Raw genomic sequence first — 25972 nt, forward strand, 5'->3', positions numbered from 1 at the left:
ATAATATCATAATATTATATAATAATATTATTTATATAATAATTTATATAAAAATATAAATAAGCTCTGTATTATCACCATAGATAGCATATTTTATGTACACTGAAGACTTTGTAAGAATATGGCATTCTACCATTTAAAACTATATACCAGGCCACCTAAAAGTAATACATTCTAGGAATAAAGTGTAGTCTATGTAAGAATAAAAGATATGTAGAAGTTTAATTTATCATGGTAAGATTATTGAAATCTAATTAACTAGATATTGAAATTGGTGTACTTTTTTCCATCCAAATCAGACCACATAATCAGATTTTGTCAACAATGTGTCTGTTTGGTTTGGGCCATTTACACCACAAAATTTTCAGGGGATTCTAACTTGCACATCTTAGCATATTTTATCTCATTGATAATTATTTTACTTGTTACTCATACCTTTTCAGCAATTGCTATATCTTACCTTCATCATTAATCATACAAAAGCAAAGCTGGCATTCCCATTGTCCAAATTCATATTTTCTGATCTGTAATTCAGTTTTCTGTCACTTTGCATAGCAATGAATCCTTTTATATATATACATTTCCATCTAAACTCCTATGTTTTCTGAGAAATAAATGAACAGAGTCTTTCATTTTGGCCTAAAGTATGTTTTGACTAATAGGTTAGCCTACAGATCCCCACACAGAACTCTGTTTATTAAGTTCCCAGAATTTAATCTTCTGAGTCTCTATAACTTTGTGAAATAACCACAAGGCCATGGCAGAGCTGTTTATCAATTTTATTCTAGAAATTTTATGCTTCACATCTTACATATTAAGCTAAAACTATGTCTGATTATATTTTGTTCTCCTGATTTTTTGGCTTGGTTTGGTTCTTTCTTTCTTTTTTTCTTTCTTTCTTTCTTTCTTTCTTTCTTTCTTTCTTTCTTTCTTTCTTTCTTTCTTTCTTTCTTTCTTTCTTTCTTTCTTTCTTTCTTTCTTTTCGTTCTTTCTTTTCTTTCTTTCTTTCTTTCTTTTCAGAAGAGAACAAACTGAGTAGAATGCATATATATATATATAATGAAAGATATCAGACCATAAATAAGCTAATGTGAAGTGTAATTTACTATAAATAAATACTGAATCAGATTCCTATATATTAAAATGGACAATTAGTTTCCATAGATGAAAAAAAAAAAAAAAGTTGATGTAGATCAAAAGATATAAATGTAACAAGTGATAAGATTCTTTCTAGATAAGATTCTTTCATTTTTCCAGAGAGCAAGAGGGTTTTCTGTTACTTAAAGCTGAGAGATAAAAATATACTATTTTAAAGTTCATTTGATTTTGGATATTGCTAGTAACACAGCAAAAATACTTAGTGCCACTATATTTAGGACATCATATATTTGGTAGCATGTTTATGCCTCATTTACCAGAGAATGTCTGGGTTGCTACTTAACATTCAAAGAATAAGTGCATATCTACATTTGTGCATTTCTTTATTTCTTTACTTCTGCTGATAGTTTTACATGCTTACAAAGACACAATAATGCACCTGGAAACAGTGTGATGTTCTTGAATTTACACCTTTTTTCAGTGTGTACCTTTATTATATCTCATGTCTTAAGAGGTGGCAATGTAAAGTCATTAAAAAAGTGAGCTCTCCAGGTGCTGCGTGAGTTAATCTTTCCTTTAATACCTTTTCTGTACAATATTTCATGATTATTGTCATTTAGTAAACAGATTATGAAAATGCAGTTCCCTGGGGGCCTAGTTTAATAATTTAGGTAAATTAGTTTTTAGACTCTTTTTTTTTTTTTTTTTTTTTAATTGCTGTCTTCAATTACAAAGTAATGAGCTCCTGCCACCCCTGCTCCCCAGGGGTGGGGGACAGACACCCCACCAAGACTGGGGACTCTTTCTACAATTTCCTCCCCATGAAAGAAAAAAAAATAAAATAAGATAATAAAACAAAACAAAACAAAATAAAAAAAAAAATAATAATAAATAAAACCTCTCGAGCCTAACATATAATGGTTAGAGAAACACATTGCAATTCGTGGCTGGCAGTTTAGGGTTAAGGTATGATTCCAGGTGAGAGAAGCCAATGAGAGGACGCCCAGTTGATGTGTCTGACATCATCCTGCACGGGAGCACCCAGCCCGGCCGGGGCAGCTCCCAGCCTCGGCACCAGTGCCGCCGTGATGGATGCTTACAGCTCTTCGTCGAGAGCCAATTATCTCGCTTTTGTGTGAGGCCCAAGCATCGCTCACGCCGCCGGCTTGCAGACGGCACGGCCGGATCGAGCTGAACCAATTGTTTTCCCTGTGTCTGGTAAGACTCTGGTCTGTTTTACCTTCTCTTTTGGAATAAAGGAGATGTGCATAATTTGTAAGGGGAATTGCTTTCATAGTTAGAGGTTTACAAGGCTATAATATGTAAAGAGTAGCTTCTATTGACAGAAGGGAGATGCTTTAAAAAGGGAATGTTTTAAAGGAAAAGCAAATCTGTATCTGGCGAACTCTACAGTATGGAAATAAATAGCTTGGGTGTTTATGCTGCACTTCATGTTAACTAAAGAGGATTAGGCTGACAAGATCGTCACTCAGACCAATAATTTAATTCGTGTATTTTTTTCCTTTCTTTTAATACCTGTGTTTTTACTTTGAAATCTAGCTTTTGTTGATGAACAAAGAAATGGAGGGATTTAAAGAGAAAGATTTTTATATAATATCAACTTTAAAAAATATTGTGGAATACTTTTGCAGAAATTAGTTCAAAATCATGAAGATTAATACCAAGATGTCCAAGTTTCAGGTTCTAGAATAAGTTATAGTTACTTTGTTCTGCCAATTTCTATAATTTAAAGTAATAAAATACTGAGTTAAATATTAAAAGTGTTCAATGTACAATGTGCCTATACAAACCACCCAGCATAGTTTTCTTTGTTTGTATTCTTTTCCCTTTTTAATTTGTAGTAAGCATTAAAATAAATGTCTCAACTTTGTAGTTGTATGAGAGTATATATAGAGGTTGAAGAAGTGATTATATCCTTCATGTTGTTAACAGTTCTATGGTTTGCACAGAGAAAGAGGGGAGGGATTCTGTCTGTGCAACTTTCTAATTTTGCAATAGAATTTAAAGCTTCTACACTGATGTGGATTTAAGAGATTAGAATTGACACTGACATTGACAAATCAGATGCAATAAAGGATTTAATTGACTGAAGGAGTTCAGGGGCTATTGTATGAAGAATCCAATAACCAGTTTAACTAGTCAAGTAGTGTACCTAAGAGGAGGTAATAAATAGCAGACTCTAGTTAATTTAAAAGCCTGATGGCTTTTTTTTTTTTTTTCTTTGTGATTAGAATTCACTAAATACCTAGGCCACATAATAACTCGCTGCATTTATTTTAGTAATCCACGATTGTACGACACAAAGTTTTAAATAATGACATATGTAATTAATCTTATAAATGCCGGTAAAATTGAGATATAGTGTCATTCAGTCAAGCTATGACTAGGTTTTCTCTAATCAGTATCAGAAGAATAAGCTATTTTCAGCTCAAACGCCACTTAAGAGAGTACGGTTTCTCAGCCCTGTTATCCTTTTGCACTTTCTACTACTATAAGTTTGTTTTTGCAGCTCCTAATATTTATGGTTATTAATTTAGCTCTGCAAATTAATGTGCCTAAACTATCCCAAGCTTCTCTTAAATGCTCTAGTTTTATTATGGATGGAGTTAGAATAACATGCATTTGTTAAGGTGATACCTTCATAATGGTCTGTTACCTTTCCACTAAAAAAAAAACAGATATTCCCAGATATTCCAGTCCAAAGGTGGGCTCACCATGGACTCCAAGGAGTGGAGTATTTTGCATTTTACTACCTTACCCTTCTTTCTTAGGTAGTTGTCAAATTTAACTAATAATTATTGTATGCCAGCCTTGCAGGCATTCTTTTCAATTAATTGTTTATGAGTTAAAAAGTAAATGTATTTGAACCTCTACTATCTACACATTGCATAAGTCCAAAGAGTTTTTCCATGCTTTATTGCTAGGCTTCATGTCAGAGCTTACAATATTTTTGTTCCTGCTTGGTTTAACCAAAATCCACATATGAACAAATTATCTGTAATTTCTGCCAAAATACTGAGTGATGAATAAAATGTAGATTTAATGCTGATTTGCTAGATACTCACAATGGTCTGATCCAAAGCATTCAAAAACTGCTTTTAATATATTAGTCCTTTTGAATATTAATGTACATTGCTTTATCAGATATTAATAATAGACCTATGCAAGCCAAGGATACTTAATGATATGATAATCCAAGCAGAGAACAAGCAAATCATATGGGAAATGAAACATTCTAATTTAGTTTAATCTTTCAAATGGAAACAAAAAGTCCTTTTCTAGAAGACCATTTTATAGGAAAAAATATTGTATGTTTTTTGCTTACTTTCAATCAGAAACTAAATTTACCTTAATAAAAAAAATTGTGGAAAACCACAGTCCTTGGGTGAAAAAAAATAGCGTTGAAAGCTCTGGTTTATCTTCAGAATAATTAAGATAATTATGATAATGCGGGCATATGAACAAGTAGATTGACCATTAGTCTGGGAAAGGTTCTCCCTGTCCTGTGCTTGAATGACACATTATGTCCAAAAGGCATGCTCTATGAAGTCTATATTATATTAGTATCTCATCAGGAAGAATTCACATTAGGATCCTTGATCTTAAAACAGGTCATTTTGTTTGTTTGATTTTCTATGAATGAGTCAACTCATACATTTTCACAATGGCATCAGGTAACAAACCTTACAATGAAGATTTGAGTCATTCCTCCTACACAAGATACTCACATCTCTTGTCAGATCATTTTTGAGTGATATGATAAAAGGGATTTTTTTTTTTTTATAAATAAATGTATAAGTTCTCAATGAAAATATATATGTCAGGTAAGCATAAGTATGCTAATTACAGTGATTGTTGAAAAAGTATCTGTATCAACAGTAGTAAAAACATGAAAATAAAAGAAAGTATTGTTCCTCTGTACAGGCTAACAAAAGTTATCCCTAGAAAGTACAAATTAAAGAGGATTCTAATGGTATATTTCTGTTGTATCCAGTTTGCACAGGAAAGAGAGTCCATTCATACTCCAAGCCTTGGTCCAAATGCCAGTTGTTTTTTTTGTTGTTGTTTGTTTGTTTAACAAACATGGAGGCTTCTGTGTGAACTCCCATATTATAAAAATAGCCATAATACCTTGCTGTGCAGTCAGTCTCCTTGTCCATCCTAAGACTCTGATGTTTGCTATGTATAAAGGTGCTAGGGAAGGGAGATCAAGAGATTATTCTGTGCCTCTATCCTTTGTCTGCTTTTATTTCATTACCCAAAACAAACAAACAGTAAATGGATAGATAGGTTTTACTTCAGGATAGATAGGTTTTACTCAGAATTATTATTTTTTCTATTTTCTTACTTTATTTTCTTATTTTAATTTTATTTTTCCTTGTTGTTTATCTGACAGCAAAGTCAAAGAGAACAAAGATTACAAAGAGTATTTCTACTGTGGGAAATCCGCATCTGTCCCTCCAAGTAACAGTATTCCTTTGAAAAGATGTCAAGATATGTAGAGATATGAACAGCGTGGACCTTGGATGCCCTCCAATAGGTCATCTGTCTGTGATTAGAGGACCAATAAGGTAGACCATGCATCTGTCGCACAGTACAGATTGACATATACATTTTGTTTTCCTATTTTGTTTCCTGTTTTGTTTTGTTTAGAATTTCACATGAAGTCCAGTGGAAGTCCTGATACACAAAGATTGCACTAAAAGAAGATCATGAGCAAAGATTACAACCTAGATTTTAAGGGGGTTTTGCAAGCTCACTTTTGATCTTTGCCTACATATAACAAGACCCTTTTGTTTCTATAATTGTATATTTACAGCATAAGAATGTGGCATGGTCAGTGCATAGAGTCATTTCTTCATTTTAGTGAGAGTGATAAACTTAACTAATTTCAGTCAGCAAGGTTCCTCTTATAAACTACGAGAGAAAGAAGGATCTTCAAATAATGATTCATATAATCCTTAAGAAAATTACTTTAGAGAGATGGGCTAAATCACACTCTTGAGGGGTCAAATGTACGCCATATAGACAACTTTCCTGAAAAACTTTAGATTATATGTCTAACTTCCAGGCTTTTAAATATGATCTAATTGAGATCGTTAAGATTTCTGAGTAGGAGTGAATTTCACCAGTAATATAAACAAAACACAAATAATTTTACCCATCATTTCCTTTGCATTGGAGTCACAGTTCTTGGAAAGGCTCAGATTCCCTCTCTGCAGCAGCAAGGGAGTTGACCAGAGTGCTTGACCCAAGACTTTGAGGTTCCACAGATATTTGCTAATAATGTAATGTTTAGGAAGCATAGTTTCACAGCTGGCAATGAGGGGAAGCATACTCTATCTTTTTCAATCAGTCAAGCATACTCCCTGTACTTAAAGCTCCTCTTATTGCTATTCCTGGACATTTGTTTGGATACTTTATCTATTGCTCATATACACCTCATATTTTCAAAGTATTACAATGCAGCTAAAGTTAATTGGATTTTTCTTTTTAAAAGACACAACAATTTCTTTTCATTCCTTCAAGTCTCTGCACTAACATTAGGGAATCCTCAGACATTCCAACTATTAATTATGGACAAAAAAAAAGTCCCTTGCCTGGTCTCATTCTTTGACAACAGAATCAGGTGTCTGTTATCTGTAATTTCAGGACAAATGATCAGTGTCTGTCCATCTTCTAAGTAACTGTAAATGGCTATTTTTAAACAGGAATATTGGGCAATCAGCCTGTACTCAGTGCATGCTTCTGGATCAGCTTTCTGTACAGGTCTTAAGCAATCTTAATATGAATTGTATGATAGTTTAGTCTGCCACTCTGTGTAAAAGAGCCCATAGAATTTCATCCAGCAAATCAGGCCAATGGTTTTGTTTGAATACTTTATTCCAGTTTAAAAATGCATACACATAAGCTACTAAGAATGTATCAAACATAGTTGCTCTTATAAATGCAGGCTGGAAACTACTCGATACAATGCACAGATATATTGCCTATTAGCAATCAGAATCATAAACTTGGGATTTGGGATTTGGACTTCCTGAGAATGTTATTTAGCTGAGAAGTGAATTCTTATAGGTAAAGACAAGTGGATAAAGAGAATGTGGACATCCATATTTCCAAAAGAGTGAAATTAGAATTAGAATACAATATGAAAATGCTTTTCTCCCACCCATTCCTCGGCTTATAAATGTAACAATTAACATAAAATATTGTGGTCAAATTTCCAATGAGTAAGAAGATTTACTACCTTTTGAATGAAACATAATCTAAATAATCTGAATGCAATCTATCATAGAATATATCACATTATCACTCGCAAATGGGAAATATGGCTTTCACAGTTGCCAAGCTGTACTTAGCCACATCTGATGGTCTCCATTAATTTTTAACAATAGTCCTGTCACCAGATCAGTGAGCTGTAGAAAATACTGTGGAGATGTCACATTCCTTGATGATTGCAGTTAATGCTGCTGCCCCTTTGAATCAGCATGAAATGTAGACAGTTTTATGACTGAATCTGCAATCTGGGATTTGATCATGCTATTTATAGCATTGCTAATGGTCTGTAGCACTGACAAGGGGTGTGCTGAAGTCATTCTCTCAGTTACCCTTGTTTTCATTTGTAAAGGCAGAGCAGACATCTGGATCTACATATCAGTAACTAGACAGAAAATAACAGTACAAAGACGTCATGACTTTCAGTGGTGAGATATTTTAATAAGTTAGATTTTTGTATGTGTGTACGTGCGTGTATGTTTGTTTGTTTTTAACAATATTGTTCTTTTATAGAAATCAGGGCAAATTATTTTGATTTGGTTTCTAAAATGTCAGATGCAGTCACATGGCAAAACAAAAGGAGGTTCAGTGATATCTCAGTAAAGTAAAGCTGAAGTGAAGAAACATCAATGCATGGGTTTTATACAGTAGAATTCATGTTATCATGTGTTACTGTACTAGTAAAATGCAATTTTAAAAATTATTGAAGTATTTTAGAAACACTGCCTCACTTCCCAAAGGATTGCTTTACTTTCATGCCTTCACTTTGCTTCCAAACCTAATTTCTAAAATGTATATTATCTAGTTTTTTTTGTATTTTGTTTTTTTAGGTTCAAAAATATGTACTTTGGAAACCAATATTTGGGAATAATTCTTGCCAAATTAATGACATTAGAATACTTAGAGATATCTACATCTTCCCATGCTCCCAAACACCCAAATTTCTCAATAAATTTATTTAAAGCCATTGTTCTTGAGATTATTGCAGCACCCCATGTACTAAGAACAGTAGGAGTTATAACATCTTTCTTCATCATTTCATCTTTTAGTTCATGTAGAATCGAGGGGAGGGGAGGAAGGAAGCAACAGCCAAATGTGTTAATGACTCCTAGAAATAATGGTACTTGATTTCCTATGAGTTTACATCATTTGCGGATTTTTAAGTGATTTTTTACTAATATTTCTTGTTATCTCTGGTTGTAAAACTAAGCCATCCTTCTTTCTGCAGAAGTAACAAGTAACAAGTACTGACTTGTGCTAACTGGTAATAATAAGTACCCTCACTAGCGTACCAGGAGAACTGTCTTTCTCAGTGCCTCTCCTTTCAGGGTCCTCCAACACAGAGTACAGAGAGTAACAATTGAGTTACCATGTTCTACTTCAGTAGAACGTGTTGTCCCCATGTTCCCAAGACAGTTGTTCCCAAGATGTCCGACTGATGTCTTCAGAGTTATTAGTTGGGGATGTAGAGTAAATATAATTCTCAAGTAAACAAACAGTGGAATTGAGTTTAACTGTATCTCTAGAGCTCTGATGACTATTATCATCTGAGGAGATCACTGGAGAATGTCTGTCCTTTTTCAGAGGGATGCCAGGAAGGACCTTAAAATTGCAGTTTTTAGAACTACACTATGGAATGAACCATGGAGGTAATACATGGACAGTGTACTATGAGGACACAGTCTATAAAACATTTCCTAAAACATGCTCAGCATTTCATATGCACTTATAGGTGTAGTATATCTTCCAAGTTTTTACAGTTAGTTTTGCCTATGTTCTAATTTAGCTCACATAAATATGATTTAGTAAGACATCTTTGTATACTTTTTTTTTTTTTTTTTTTTTTTAATGGGTGTTTTGAAGTATTTATAATTCATTTAAACTTTTCCATAAGAGGTAAATTTCTAAAGGCTGAAGATCTCTAAAATGATTAATTTCTTTGTCTGGCTTAACCAAAATTTTCTAACAGGTTATGTTTCATTCCTGGGCTGGGTAATTGTTTCTTCCCTGTAGCTGAGAGAGACCTTTAGGTTACCTCTAAATTAGAAGTAGACAACAGAATAAGCAGACCCAAATCCTCAGTGGGCTTGTTAACTTCTTTCCTGTGACAGAGAGAAGAAGCATCTGTTTCTTGCACTCTTGCAGTTGAATTCCCTCCTGGACTTTACAATGCTTCACATCAAAGCTGCAAACAGACTATCTGAGCTCCAGAAAAGCTATACTAAGAGAAATGGTTAGACTGACTTTGCTAAGACTCAGAAATTCGAGAAGAAGAAAGACTATGACAGACATTTACAATATAAATAAATATATTTATTTTTACAGACAATAAAATATAATTGATTAGATTTTGCTTGCTACATTCCTACAGATGAACCCAGAGACTAATACTATATATTTTAGCTAAAATTGCACTTCCTTTATGGACAGCTTTACTCATTTTCTGTTGTTTGGATGCATTAGAAAGATCATTTTTAACTTGGGCTTCATATTGAGCATTCTATTTCCAAAGTATGCTCTATATTACGTTCCAGGAACTGTATTACATTTGGGATAAAATATTTTAAGCAGCTCCATTCTTTTGTTTAATGAGATGACAGGATTCTGGAAATTTAATAGTAAATTAAACATCTGAGTTCTAGGTGATTCTCACCCTGAAAGCATTGAAACCTATGTTGTTGTCTTTACAGGATCATATTACATACCAGCAGACAGTGTGGAGACAGTGCTTTTCTCAACCAGCCACTTAATTATGGCTGTGTAACAGGAATACAGTAATATATGAATTCTGGCTATGTAGAAAATCAGTTAGCACTGAGCTTTGTAGTACTCTGAAGAAGGAAAAATTATTATTTTGGATTTTTTTTTTTCCCAGTGAATATTTAATACAAAATACATCCCTGGTGTATTTACATCCCATAGACCTTGTTTGTGGCAAGTTCTCTTCAGGATGAGAACCCCAGATTTCTGAATCACTGCTGGCCTCTAACAGAAAACAAACAAACAAACAAAAACAGGTGACATTGGGCACTCCAGTAGTTGGTCTGGATGACTGGGAACTAGGACAGTGATGCAAACCACAGTCTGTGTCTACCCCACAGCTAGACACAGTGGACAGCTTAATGTGATTCTGTGTTCAGCATATAAACTTAATTGATAGTCACTCAAAGACATTTAACTGGTACGTACAGGGCATCTAGTACAGGTAATCTGCATTGTGCACTAATCATCTGTAATTTATGTGGTATAATACTTAAACTTACTGTCTAAAATAAGCAGTCTTAACTTGACCTTATGCTCTGTGGGAAATCTTACTCAGAGTATATATTAGTCTGCACCATTCTCTTAATGGTTTGGTGCCACTTTAAAAGTGGCACTTTCTTAAATGATAAAAAATATCTTTAATGGTATATTTGGCATGAAGGTCTCTTACACTACTGTGAATTCCTTATCTGTAAGTCTACATTACTACTCTTTGTACCTTAAAGTTGATTAATAAAATTATTCTGTGAAGGACAGAGAACATGAAGAAAATTTGAAGATATTTGTTGTGGTGGCTTTTCCCTGGGTAGAAGTTTGTGACTACAATCACCTGTAACCCAGGACAGGCACAAGCCTTTCACACAGATTTCTCCACACATTTCTTGAGCAGACTGTTGTCAGAGAAAAGTCTGTAAGTCCTATTTAAAAGCAAAGATACACTAAAAGATATTTGTCTCTTCAGAAAGAGAAGTTGTCTGGAGAAGTACTAATTGGAATGCACTCTCAAGTGAGCATATTTATCTATATTCAGGTCTTTGGGTAGAAAGAAATTGGTGCCTGGTGCATGAGGGGAAAAAACAAAAAACAAAACTTTTGCTTCACTTGACTTCACGTTTTAAAAAGTTAACTATCATAACTGATTTATGAAAGGTAAGATAAATCTGCGATCTTCTGTGTATATGAAATGGAAGCACTTTTGCCTTCTGATTCATGCTGCTCTCGCCACTGTCAGTACACACATTCCTGAGTTTCTGTGGCCCTGCGCTCTTATAAACAGATTTTCTCATTTTAGAATATCAGATTCTTGAGTATTAGAGTGACAAATTGATTTTTTTTTTTTAACTTCTCTTTGATTTCCTGTACATATTTTATATTGACTAACAGCCTATTGTGAGTCTCAACTTCCATCAATGCAACTCACTAGTTTAGGGAGGTGTACTCTGAGACTAACAGTTTCAAAACGACATCTTTTAATCAGCCAATAAAAGCCCATCATAAACACACATGCAATTTTAAAAATAATTAATGGCTTAACCACTCCTTCCATTGTATTAAAAATCATTGCAAATATTTCTGCAAGATATTAAATTACAACTTGGAGATTACAGTGTGACTTTAAAATATTTACATAGAATCATAGAATATCCTGAGTTGGAATACTGGAAGGGTTCTACAAGGATCACCAAGTCCAACTCTTAGGTCCCAAAGGACCACCCAAAAAATCAGGCCAAATCTGAAAGCATTATCCAAATACTTCTTGAACTCTGGCAGGCTCAGAGCCAGGACCGTTTCCTTGGGAAGCCTGTTCCAGTGCCTGACCAATCTCTCAGTGAAGAACTTTTTCCTGATATCCAGACTGAACTGCCCCTGTCACAGCTTCAGGCTATTCCCTTGGGTCCTATCACTAGTCAACAGCAAGCAGAGATCAGTGCCTGCCCCTCTGCTCCTCATGAGAGGAAGTGTAGATCACAATGAGGTCTCCCCTCAGTCTTCTCTTCTCCAGGCTGAACAAACCAGGGGATCTCAGCTGCTCCTCATACATCTTGCCTTCCAGACCCTGTTACTATCTTCATAGCCCTCCTTTGGACACTCTCTTAACTGTTTTATATTTTTCTTGAACTGTGGCACCCAAAACTGCACACACTACTTGAGTACACATTTACCTAAAATATCATCATAACAGTAAGGGTTGTGAGGAGATCTTTGATCTTTTAAGGACCTCTTAGGGACAACTTTTTCTTTTTGCTTGGCCAAATAAATAAGAAAAAAATATATATTAAAAATTATTGATAGTCAAGAATACTTGGTGATAGGTTTTCTTGTTGGTGGCTCAAGCTATATTAGCTTAGAGCTCTGAGTCTGCCTGCAGCAGCTTATAGAAGCCCTCTGATGTTTTGGACATGAAGATTCAGACCCACAGCAAAATATGAGAGGGGATCCTCTTCCCCTGATCATTTAAATCAAGGACATGACCCACACACCTAGTGGTTTCTTCATGGCCTAGGTTCCCCTATACCTAGATGTCACCAGGGAACACATCCATATGCAGTTTTGAAAGAGTTTGCTTATTACTTATATTAACTAAATTAATTGATACATAACTGAACTCTCTTCTCATAATTTTTAGCAATCACTCAGAGCCAAGAAATTTGACTGACATCTGCTTCATTCTGTATTTGTGCTCTCAGCAACCCTGTAAACCAATCCTTTGTCTTGCAAAAAGACTGACTGCAAATCACTCATAACAGCATGTCTTAAATTACAGTTCTACTTTGCTTTCATTTTTCTGCACATTTTTTAAAACATCACTTACAGAAATTATTATTAGAATTAGTCCATTAAAAACTCAGAAACACAACATTGAAGAAAAGGACAGTATCTGGTAAAACATAGTTAATTTTCTTAACTGGAAATCATTTAATCATTAACAAGATACTGTAACAATAAAACCATTATTGTATCTTTATAATATAGAGATATAAAAATGAGACCTTGATAGAATAGCTGCTATTCAAGTCTTGCTGAAAAAAAAATAAAGATGATACTGGAAAATGTTTTGTTTGTTTGTTTGTTTTTGTGTTTGTTGGTTTTTGTTTTGTTGTTGTTTTCTTTCATTTCTGATTTGATTTGGTAAACAGTAGTGAGATAATTCAGGCAGCCTTGGAAAAGATTTGTTGATGCTGCTTTCCAGTTGAATGCTAGATTGCATAGGTGAGAGCTCTTCAGTGGTTATGCCAATAAAGCCCAACTTTAGTCATATGAGGTTATACTTTTTCAGCACTGCACTGTCTACTTTTGCAGCAGCAAATTTGATTGGCTTTATAAGATATTAGATGAAATCTTATGATTGACTTCCAATTTCATCACAAGTATCATTACAATATAGCTTCAGGTTTACAAATATAATTTGTTCATCCGAAAATAGTGCCTATATAGTGTCAATTTTGGTGTTAATGTGGATTTCCAGCAGAATCAGCAGTCAAATTCAATTTAACATGCCCAGAGGCACAGACTTACGTACTCCATTCTGAAACTAATCAGTTATTCATTCATGAATCTCATTTTCCACAGTGATCTCTATATACTTTACACTTCAACCTTTATGCTGTCTTACCTTTCAAAAGTCAATATTCAGTTATGATCAGTGAAAAATATTTAATTGGTATCTATGATACCCCAAATAACTTATCTGTAGTTCATTTACCACTTCAAAGAGCACCTCTGTTTTCTAAGAGAATATTACTTGTCTGCTTTTTATGATAGATGCTCGCTACTTTCCCCTAGTTAAACAGAGAAAGCCAAAATTTAGTTAAGAACATTTCAAGTTTTGCGAAAACCTATGGCGAGAGACAAAGACAGTGAAAGAAAAACCGGATCAGGACCTCCATCACTGTGTGTTGTCTGACAGAAGACAGTGGCCAAGTAGCATGAGCAGACTGGGTGGTGAGGTGATGTTCCTAAAGCTTTAATCTGTCACAGGGCTAGTAAAAATGTCCTAAGTGTTCACTTCATTTGGAGATAACTTAAGAAACAAAAGATACAAATTTATAAAAAAAAAGTTTCTTCAACAGTTCTGTGTAGATAACAGTTTTTTTCCTGATAAGCCTTGCAGTGAGAATAGAACTTTCTTCTCATGCAGACAGCTTCCCACTAGCCTATAGTTAGTCTATTTGATTTCACTTGCATTTCTTGACTAGTGTTTTAATACTCCTGTTGTTGTTATTTATATATTTATTTCTAACATTGCCCATTACCACCTTTCTCCTATTCAGTCATATTTGTCCCTAATCCTTCTCTCCTGTCTAGTGATCATGCCTTTAAGTTATTCTGCTATTCCAGTGTTTCTCAGCTTGCACCATGTGGACCACAGGTGGTTCATAGATACCAGAAAGTGATATATAAGATGTAGAGGTTTTTGTTTTAATCAGACAAATTCATATACACAGATTCAAGTAAAGAAACAAGCCATAAAAGATTATAAACCTAGTTCCCAGTGTGCATTATGTGTTCTGCTTTATCCACACAGAATTCCCACTGAAGATCTCATTTGACCTGCAGTTAGAGGCGTGATTTGTGTATCTAATGTGCTAGCAAAGTTTTTTAGTGCATTAAATAAACACATTTTGCACTCATGTTGTTACGATTCAGAATAATAAGGGCATTACCTATTATATCTATATCTATATCTATTTTATATCTATATATATTCTATATATATATTATACCTATTATATCTATATTTATTAAATATAATATAAATGTATATATATAGATAACAGCCCACTTGTGATCCTGTTTTAACTGCTAGTTTCAGTTTTTAATTTTTGGATTTACATTCTTCAATGATATCTGATTTCTACTGTTTTGGTACTTTACTTCAGTTCCATTATGGTCTTCTCAAACTAAGAAAAATCAGATATACCTGTTTAGTGTTGTTACTGCTTTGCTACAAGGTAAGCAAACACCCTGTGACTTTCTTCTTTCTCAGTGATTATTTCTGCTGTGTTCAAGGTATAAACTGTCCCAACACAGTCATTTGGCTCTTTGAGTTCGGCTGGTTGTCATCCTGCTCTCTTGCAATGCTGTAAGAAAAATGAGCTCGTCTTCTCTTTGTCCAAAAGAGGGCAACCAAGACGATCAAGGGAATGGAGCACCTCTCCTATAAGTTAGGACTGCTCATCCTGGAGAAGAGGAGACTCACAGTTGATCTTATCTGTGTGTACAAATACCTGAAGGGAGGATTCAGTGAAGACCAAGACAAGCTATTTCAGTGGTGCCCAATGCTAGGACAAGATGGGATGCACACAAACTGGAACACAAGAGGTTCCAACAAAACATCAGGGAACAATTCTTTACTGTGTGGGTGACTCCCCCCTCCTCCCCCCCCCCCCCCCTCAGGAAAATAAATAGTTCCTGTGAAGTATATTCAGAGATATTATATGTGAAATTCATACTTGCTCTAAGAAAACACGCATGCATGCTCATGATAATGCTTCTAAAACTGGAAATACTTCATTTGGTAAATACAAACAATATAGTAAATAATATTGAGAACCTTATTCTCTTTCAAGCAATCATATTTTTATTTGAAAAGAAGTAAAATTAAATATTATATATATTTATATGTTACTTTAAGGCAAAAAGTTTGGTCTATGAAGACAAAGGTTCAAGAAACCTGAGCTACTGAGGCTTCAGGTGAACCTCTCCTTCATTCATTCTGAGTCCAAAAAAATAATGTAATCATGTTTAAACAAGCGCCACCTGTATGCATTTTCAGTCAGTTGTACTGTTGTGTAGACCTGTTTTGTGGGTTTGTTTGTTTGTTTGTTTTTTAAATTTTATTTTCAAATTACACAGCTTTTCTCTAAGTACATGAAGCAGTAGAATTTTGTCAATTAAAAACTCATTGTGTTTTTTGTGACCTAGTTAAAGGTACTGGTAAAACAGGGAATCCCTCTTTCTAAACTGATCATTATTTGTTATTTGTTATGCACATTAATATAGTCATGAGATACTATTATTGACCCTGTGTCCAAGTACTTATCTCATCTACGTTGTTTCCGCTGGCAAGATGCAGTCTAAGTATATAAAAAGGAAGAGAAGAGTGCAGCAAACAGGACAGATGAACTGAAGAGAGATTTTTTTTTCCTTTGTGAGTGGGTCTTTCATTTATGAACAGGTTGTGGGGTGCAACAGTGGAGTCTCAGTGTAGTGGCATATGAGAGGGAAACTCTTCATAAAAGGGTTAAAGTCTTTAATTTGTTATGGAAAAATGTATCTAGTCAGATCCAGCAGCTTGGAGAGATTCAAGGCTGCTGTCACTCTGAGTCCTCAGGCCAGCCAGTAGCAAGGCTAAAGATGCATTCCTAGTAGGCCATACACACACAGAGCAAACCTATACATCACATACATATGCAGCTGGCCACACAGACCACACAGGCAGATACTCAGAGCACATGTAATATAGACAGCACCAATGGTCTCATCCTGCTCCCCTTTCCAGATGAGCAGGATGGGATGTCTGCTACTGATAATACCCATGTGTGATGTGAGTGTCTCCAGCAGCAGAGTTCAGTATGTCAGCCCAGCAGCTGTCCTTGGATCCTAGTCCCCTAGCTGTCAGCATCCTATGCTCTCGCCTGTATAAACACACAGGTGCTCTCACAATCAAGACAGCTTTCTGAGACCTTCACCTACTCCCTGCTCCCAGACCACATCACCTGCTCACCAGCTTGGTCCTCCAATGCATTCACACGAACATTTGTGCTCCTGGTTGTGCTATGGCCAGGCTGCCCTCCAGGTCTGACACCAGCTGCTGCTCCTGAGTCCTGAGTGCACAGGTAGCATGGAACAGAGAATCCTCTCCTAGGAAGTGGACAGAAGGAGCTGGAAAGCTGTCTGGCAGAGAAGGACCTGGGAGTATTGGTTGATAGCTGGCTGAATATGAGCCAGCAGTGTGCTCGGGTGGCCAAGAGGGCAACAGCATCCTGGCTTGTATAAGAAGCAGTGTGGCTAGCAGGCTAGGGAAGTGATTGTCCCCCTGTACTCGGCTCTGGTTGAGCTGCACCTCAAGTACTGTGTTCAGTTTTAGGCCCCCTGACTACAAGAAGGACATCGAGGTGCTCGAAACAAGTCCAGAGAAGGGCAATGAAGCTGGTGAGGGCCTGAGAACAAGTCTTATGAGAAGCAGCTGAGGGAGCTGGGATTCTTCAATCTGGAGAAGAGGAGTCTAAGGTAGACTTATCGCACTCTATAGATACCTTAAAAGGAGGCTGTAGCGAGGTGGGGGTTGGTCTATTCCCCACGTGCCTGGTGACGGATGAGGGGATAAAGATGTGCCAGGGGAGGTTTAGGTTGGATAATAGGAAGAACTTCTTTACTGAAAGGTTGTTAGGCATTGGAATAGGCTGACCAGGGAAGTGGTTTGAGTCACCATCCCTGGAGGTCTTTAAAAGAGTAGAGCTTGGTGGAGGAACTTGTGTTAGGTCAGAGGTTGGACTAGACGATCTTGGAGGTCTCTTCCAACCTAGATTCTATGATTCTGTGAAAGCCATGGCATCTGGCTGTATGTAGAATAATGTAGCCAGCAGGACCAGGGAGTGATTGTCCCCCTTTACTTTGCTCTGGTGAGGCTGCACCTCGAGTACTGTGTTCAGTTTTGGCTCCTCACTACGAGAAAGACACCAAAGCCTTCGAACCTTGTCCAGAGAAGGGCTACGAAGCTGGTGAAGGGTCTGGAATGCAAGAGGGTCTGGAAATGCTCCTACGGGGAGCAGCTGAGGGAACTGGGATTGTTTAGTGTGAAGAAGATAAGGCTCAGGGAGATCATATTGCTCTGTTAAAACTATGTGAAAGGAACTTGTGAGGAGCTCGGGTCAGCCTCTTCCTTGCAGATAACTAGTTGATAGGACTAGAGGAATGCCCTCAAGTTGTACCAGGGGAGTTTTAGTTTGGAAATTAGAAGACATTTCTTCTCAGAAAGAGCAGTCAGACATTGGAGCAAGTTGCCTGGGGTAATGGTGGAGTCCCTGGGAATGGTTTAAGGAGAGGTTGGACTTGGTGCTTAGGGACATGGTTTAGCAGGTGACATTAGTGGTAGGGGGAAAGATGGAACAGAAGATCTTGGAGGTCTTTTCCAACCTTAATAATTCTGTTATTCTGTGATTCTATTTTAGTCCTTTATTTCCTCAACATTTTCTCTTTTGTGGACTTTGAAGGTCATCTGTGACCTCAAAGTTCTAGAGTCCTCTAGGCATACACAGCGAAGTAATTTTATTGTCTTATTGAACTTTCATAATGTTAAAGCAGCAGACCCCCACTTCAGTGTGATTGCTTTCTTGACTAGCAGACCATGTTCCTATTTTATTGTTACCAGAAAACCTTACTTGTTCAGACTAATGACTGAGAAACTCATTAAGAGTTACTGGATGTGAAAGTTGCTCAAGCAACAAGGCTAGCCTTCCATTTCCCAAATACAAAGTGCACTTGATTCACTCATCTGTAATAATATTTTTAAACTAATTTTCTTAAGTTCAGAAAATGGAGTCAGAGTTGGAACAGACTGACAATGATTTAAAAAAAAAATCACTGGAGGAAAAGAAAAAATGTAAAGAGGATGAATACATGTGTATAAGACTGTGTGAATACTTGTTATGATCAGTGCAGCAGGCTCACATACATCATTAGAAATTAAAGTACAGGTTTATAGTGGTAGAATTTGCATGGCTCTGCTCTTATAATTATTTCTCATGTTGTTATAGTGCCCAGGAGTCCAGTTGAAAGACTCCAATGAGTTTTCGTTCTCTATTACACAGCACAAAAAGAGACTCCTCAGTCCTCATTTATTTCATTATGAATTGATTAATAGGATTCTACATATTTATAAAGTTTTAATGTAAAAGTGATTTTAATTATTTCTGATTATTACAATATGCTAGTAAGTTAATGATGAAACATTTTGTTAGAATTAATGACAATTAGCTGTCATTCTATTGCAAGACCTCATGGGAACTGGAACCAGCAGACATTTTTCAATGCCAATTAGAAATGAATCTTCATTTCCAATCTCACAATAAACCATTGATTTTTATTTATTTATTTATTTATTTATTGTCACTAGCTCATTTAAAATAGAATTGAAGGAAAGAGATTTGTCACTCATTATTGAATGACTGTTCATCCTCTACTTAAGCACTTGGAAAAAGAAAAAACAAACAAACAAACAAAAAGAAACAACAGGCAAAACTATAAAAAAAATAACTCCAACAATTTCAGCAAACACACTTTTATTTCCTTAGCGTTAAACCAGGTGGGTAGGCTTCTTCCCTGTCTAATGTTTGCAATTAGTTTGAATTCCTCCTGTCACAGGTTTATTCTGTGAGTCATAAACCTCCCTCACAACAATCTCTTATCAAATCAGTGGCAGTCTTTTGTTGTTGTTGTTGTTGTTGCTGTTCTGTTTTGTATTCTTTTGTGGTGACACATGTGGAAAAAGATTTCTGGTGTCAAGAAAGTCATATTCACTTTACAGCCAGCTAGTTCACAGTCTGCAGCTGCTGTTTCCTGAGGCCTTGGGCTAACCTCCAGGAATCAGCACCTATCTTCATTGTTGTCTATCTACCAGATTGAAAGGACGGAGTTCCATCCTTCACTCCTGTAAGAAAATAGTCCTTTCAAAACTGAACAGAATCCCGTGTGATGAAATATCTGGTCTTCTTGAATGAATCATATCTAAACACAGTATCGTCAGATTTATCTCTTGCTACTACTTGTGGTGGTTTTACCTTGCTAGGCAGCTGAACTCCACTACAACTGCTCTCTCACTCATTCTCCTTAAAAGGGAGGCAGAAGAAAGTATAAGGAAAAGAAAAGAAAATGAAAAAAAAACTCACTTGTTGAGATGAGGATAATATAATTAAAGGGAAAAGGGAAGGAAGAGGGAAAAAACAAACAAACAAACAAAAATAAAGGCCAGGCATGAGGGGAAAAAAAAAAAGAAAAGAAAAGAAAAAAAAAAAAAGTAAAGGCCGTTTAGAAGCACAGAGAAAAAATAAATTACTCTACTTCCCATCAACGAGCAACGTTTGGCCATGTCCCAGGAAGCAGGGCCTCAATATGCATAGCGTTTTCTTGGGAGGACAGATGTTTTCATAACAAGAACCCCACCTCTCCTTCCCATTTCCCACCATTTGTTGCTGACAGTGACATGGTGTGCTATAAGATATACCTTTGGTTGGTTTAGGTCAGCTGCCCTGGTTTTGTCACCTCCCATCTCTTGCCCATCTCCAGGCTGCTGGCAGAGCACAAGTGCAGAGCACAGCAATGTGTGGGCTTCTGCAGGGACAGATAACACCATCCCAACAAGACCCAGCACAGTTGTCCATTATCCATAGAACCATTATTCCTGTAAAGGATATATATGTATTTATGTATGTGGTATGTGTTTGTAAATATAAAAATATCTATGCATGTATAGGTATATAGATAAAATTAGGTTAGATTCTAACTATGTTTAAACACTGGAAAATGTTATTCTGAAAACAGAATAATTCAGGTTGTTTGCTGAAAGGAACGGCCAACTAGTGTTAAGTTGCTCACAGCCATTACCAACTGAGTTTTGAATATCTGCAAGGACAGAGACTCCACAAGCTCTATGGGCAACCTCTTAAAGCATTTGATCACCCTCATGATATTTACACTCGTGACCCTCAAAATATATTTTATTTTCCAGACATCTACTTGGAATTCACCATGTTCCAGCTTGTCCCCATTTCTGCCTCCCATACTTCCATTGTGCCCCTCTGAGACATGTCTGGCTCTGCAGGTAACAAGTCAGGTAGCAATATGACCTCTGCTGAGCCTTCTCTTCACTGAACAGATACAGTTCTCAGTCTTGTATGCCAGGTGCTCCTGCCTCGCACCATCTCAGTGACCTTCTGTTGGACTCACTCTGGTCTAGCATTAGGGAGCCCAAACCTGGACACAGTTCTCTAGATGAGGTCTCACAAGTGCAGAACAAAGGGCGAAGGATCACTGCCCTGGATCTCTGGCTGGGAACTTGCCAGAACAGTCCAGGATGTAGGTGGCCACCCATTTTGCTGCATGGGTACCTTGCTGGCTCACCTTCCACTTGTGGTCCACCACACATTTTTCTACAAAGGTGTCTACCATCTTTTTAGATAAGTAGATGCACAGATAATGACATGTGTATAAACATGGGTGTATAACAAGGATTGGACTGAGAACAGTATTTCTTTTGGGATACCGAGCTTCACAAAATCTGGATCCATGTTTCTCCAAGCAAAATTTTCTCAGATTCCAAATTACCTTAAAACTTGAAAATATATTAGAATAAGCTTTTCCACGTTAAAATTTAGCTGTTTTATTTTTCTGTCTTTTCACAGTTTGTCCAAAGCACAAGAATCTAATTTAAATAACATTTTTTTTTCTACTTCTTACCTAGGTGAATGAAGAAATTAACTTGTGTAAAAAGCATACTTACAAGGGACTATTCATACTATATTTTCAGATCAAAAATGCATACATTAACCTTGAAGAAAGACTTCATCTACGAGACATACATCCGAAGTCAAATAAACATTTTTTTCTCTACAAATTCTTAGTTTATTGTATTCATTACAATTTTATACATTTTCCTAATTACTTTAGCATTTCAGAGAAATAAATTATGCTTTTTTAAAATGTGTTTAATTGTTGATTACTAATCTTAATATGCAATTTCCTTTGTTAGTTGAAAATTCTTATTAATCCGTTATGTGAGAAACATAATTATTTCCTGTTTCCTGAAAAAGTATTTACAAAGACAACAAATTAAAATGCTGGGGGGGGGGCGGGGGGGGGGGAGGGGAGGTGTGAGGAGTTTTGCTACTCAGATATCTAATCTTATAACTACTTAATAAGGCAATCTATACCCATGAAGAATTGAAGTCATTGTTAGATATTCTTTTGATTCCCTAGAGGTGCTCAGTGCAACACCTCTGTTAATGTCCTTTAACCTTAATGATTTCATTCACAGAATCACAGAATCACAGAATTTCTAGGTTGGAAGAGACCTCAAGATCATCGAGTCCAACCACTGACCTAACACTAACAGTCCCCACTAAACCATATCCCTAAGCTCTACATCTAAACGTCTTTTGAAGACTTCCAGGGATGGTGACTCCACCACTTCCCTGGGCAGCTTGTTCCAATGCCCTAACTACCCTTTCAGTAAAGAAGTTCTTCCTAACATCTAACCTAAAACTCCCCTGGCTCAACTTAAGCCCATTCCCCCTCGTCCTGTCACCAGGCACGTGGGAGAACAGACCAACCCCCACCTCGCTACAGCCTCCCTTGAGGTACCTATAGAGAGCAATAAGGTCACCCCTGAGCCTCCTCTTCTCCAGGCTGAACAAGCCCAGCTCCCTCAGCCGCTCCTCGTAGGACTTGTTCTCCAGGCCCCTCACCAGCTTTGTCACCCTTCTCTGCACCCGCTCAAGCACCTCAATGTCCTTCTTGTAGCGAGGGGCTGAGGGGCTCTGCAAAACATCCAAGAGGGGAAATAACGTCTTCCATAGTCTAATAACTTAGGAAATAAAAAAGGAAAGGGTCTGGGGAGGCAATCATTTAATACAGGTCTAATTTACCATGATGTCTTTTACTACAAATGTAGCAAGAGCAATTACCATGCTTTTTATTATTTATTTATTTTATTTTTTTCCATCTCTCTGACATGCTGCTGAAAGTGTGTTTAGAATGAGGCTCTGTTAGCTGGGAGACTCTAAGGCAATAAGGTGTCAAAGGAGGATGGATAAAGTGGCTTGGTGATTTATGATTAGTGCTTCCATTATGGGTTAAAACACATATATTTCTGGTCAATAAAGTAAGATTATTTTAACAAGACACAGTTCCCTGACACCATCAGGAATTTGTCGATTTTACTTTAAATTACTTTAAGTTCTGCTTTCCAAAGAATTCCAAGACACCTAGACATATCTATCACTTAAAATGGCATTGTTTTTATCTTTCTGACCTGTCATTCCACATCACAGACTTGCACTTACAAATCTTAAGACAAAAATATTCTACCTGATGGCATTTCCTATAAATTTTCATGAAGCTCTGCTTAGTGGGAAAATCTATATGGAATTCCACTGCTCAGATTAACTTTTAAACCTAAATAATGTCAAATGGTGATTTTTATAAAAATCTTATAACAATGCAAAATATTAGAATCTAACTTCATCTTGGTAAGACTGAAGCAAATTACTTTTACTTTTCTGTTTGGAATATAAATCAATAAACATAATTCAATATAATATGATAAATGTTTTGAATTTACTAGAATATTTTGTTTTGATCACATGTACTTTAAGATTATATTTTATTACAGAAATGTAGAAATTTTTCAAATTGTTAAAATAAATTATTCAATACCATGTCCCCACTTGAGTAGGAAGAAATCAATACAATCTTAAGAAGTAAAAATAATTTTAGTGTACCAGCTTTTCTTGAACAAAAAGAAGAAAAAATGACTTGTCAGAATATTTTCATAAAGCTTTGATAAAATGCAGTTATTGGAAATGTGGCAAGACCCTTGTTCTGCTATGTTCTCAAAAAGTTACTGCATAAAGGTCTCAACTAGTTTTTGATACCCAAATTTGTTTATTTTACTTGGCAAATGACAAAGGACAGGGCAAATGCTTGCCATTATAATATCTAAGAATTTAAGAATTCTGCTGTCTTTTTTTAATTCTTTGTGAAAAGCATATAGTTTTATTATTACTTAAAAGTGCTAAACTTTGACTTTCCTCAGTGTATGTAAAAATATAAAAGGCAAACAATGATCTACCCTTGCACAAGAATACAGTATCAGAAATATTTCAACAATAGTCCTGGCTTTTGTGTGGTTACAATGAACCTTGTTTGGTCCTTAAGAGAAGAACTGGAAACAATCATGATGTATACCATGGAGTAGTCTTCAGTGGTGCTGTTTTTCACTATTCCATCATATTTCCCCAAGTGCATTCTGGTTGAGACAATACCTTTGAATGAAAATACTTATTTCCTATTTGCCAAATTAGGTCATTAAAAACAAAAAAAAGTTCTTGCATTGCACCGCAACTGAAGTGTATGTGTAGCCTGCACCAAAGGTATATGCCCTCCTCCATTTTCCACAGTGAAGAGCTCTGCAAACATGTCTTAACCACTTGTGTGCTTACAAAACAGCATTATATATCCCCCAGAAATCATAGAATCATTAATGTTGGAAAGTCTAACCTTGCCTTGAACCTTCCCAAAGATGGTGACTCCACCACTTCCCTAGACATCCTATTCCAATGCCTGACTACTCTTTCTGAGAAGAAATGTCTTCTAATTTCCAAACTAAAACTCCCCTGGTACAACTTGAGTCCTCTAGTCCTATCACTAATTATCTGCAAGAAGAGGCTGACCCCCAGCTCCTCACAAGTTCCTTTCACGTAGTTGTACAGAGCAATATGATCTCTCCTGAGCCTTATCTTCTTCACACTAAACAATCCCAGTTCCCTCAGCTGCTCCCCGTAGGAGCATTCCAGACCCTCTTGCATTCCAGACCCTTCACTTCTCTTAACAGTGTCTTTGATAATTGTTTTTAGCATTCTTCTGCTTGTTGGGGACAGCTCCTTGGGGACTCAGTCCACAGAATCTCTTTGACTAGTTTGACTTTGTTGCTCCTAACAAGAATGAATGTCTTTAGCACTGGTAAAGGTACAAATGCTGATGCCTGTCTAATCTGATCCTGCATGCCAAAGTGAACTAAAATAATTTTGTACAGAACATTATGTTTACTAAAAAGAAATCATAATCCATTATATAGGCCTTTTGGTGAAGTCTCATGAGTAAAATATCAGTTCTTTTCATCACAGCAGTTTAAACATTGAAAAATTGGGCCTTGTTATTCAGCTGTGTCTGATAAAGCCTGCAGCTGATTTTTTCAGGAGTGTAATAAGCAGCATTGCACTAGAACAGTAAGGATTTCACCACAAGATTTAAAAATATTTGTATTTAGTTGCTAAGTGAGTGCAAGTCATATTTACAGATGTATAAATCTTTGTTTGGAGGAAGAGATGGTTGTTATAAAAATATGATTAGAGTCACTTTGGTGAATATCACATATCTCTTTATATTGCAAATTCTGATTTCATAGAATCATAGAGTCTTAGAATGGTTTGCATTGGAAGGGACCTTAAAAGTTGTGTAGCACACCCCCCTCCAATGGACACATCATTCACTAGACAAAGTTGCTGAGAGCCTCATCCAACCCATCTTTGAACCCTTCCAGCAATGATGCACCTAAACCTTCTCTGAACAACTTGTTCTCGTGCCTCACCACCCACACTGTGAAAAAATTATTTTGTGTATCCAATTTAAATATGAGTAATGGCTGATAGAAAAAAAAAAAAAAAAAAAAAAAAAAAAAAAAAAGTATTGGCCCTAAAGTTAAAAGACTTGAAGGGGTTAGATCTGACAGCAACATACAAAGACCTCATTATATATATATATATTTTTCTCTGGGGCTTGTTCTGGAGCTTGTTTGTAGTAGGGTAGCAGACTGAAATTCAGGGTAGCATACAATAAACTAAACTAAAGGTATTTTAATAAATAACATTTTAATAAAACACAACGCCAGTTATTAAAGGAGACAAGAAAGTCTTCTTGTTATTAATTATTTCATATATAAATACAATTATTATACCCAAATGATTAGATGTATTATCAGAAAGACAGAAGCAACAATAGTAAACATTACAAGTCAAAGTTAATAAATATATATATA

General features: G+C 36.1%; 1 protein-coding gene across 2 annotated transcripts in view; it reads left to right on the forward strand.

Annotated features, from left to right (window-relative positions):
• The first annotated feature begins 2145 nt into the window (after positions 1-2145).
• MGAT4C (MGAT4 family member C) overlaps positions 2146-25972 on the forward strand; it is a 138672-nt gene continuing 114845 nt past the window's right edge. The window contains exon 1 of one of the 2 annotated variants that reach the window (XM_032208089.1): positions 2146-2316. In XM_032208089.1, coding sequence (XP_032063980.1) covers positions 2191-2316 — 126 coding nt within the window. In that variant the 5' untranslated portion in view covers positions 2146-2190. The remainder of the gene's footprint in view (positions 2317-25972) is intronic. The other variant, XM_032208090.1, reaches the window with a different exon arrangement.

This window comes from Aythya fuligula, chromosome 1, assembly GCF_009819795.1.
Source record: "Aythya fuligula isolate bAytFul2 chromosome 1, bAytFul2.pri, whole genome shotgun sequence".
Taxonomy (NCBI): domain Eukaryota; kingdom Metazoa; phylum Chordata; class Aves; order Anseriformes; family Anatidae; genus Aythya; species Aythya fuligula.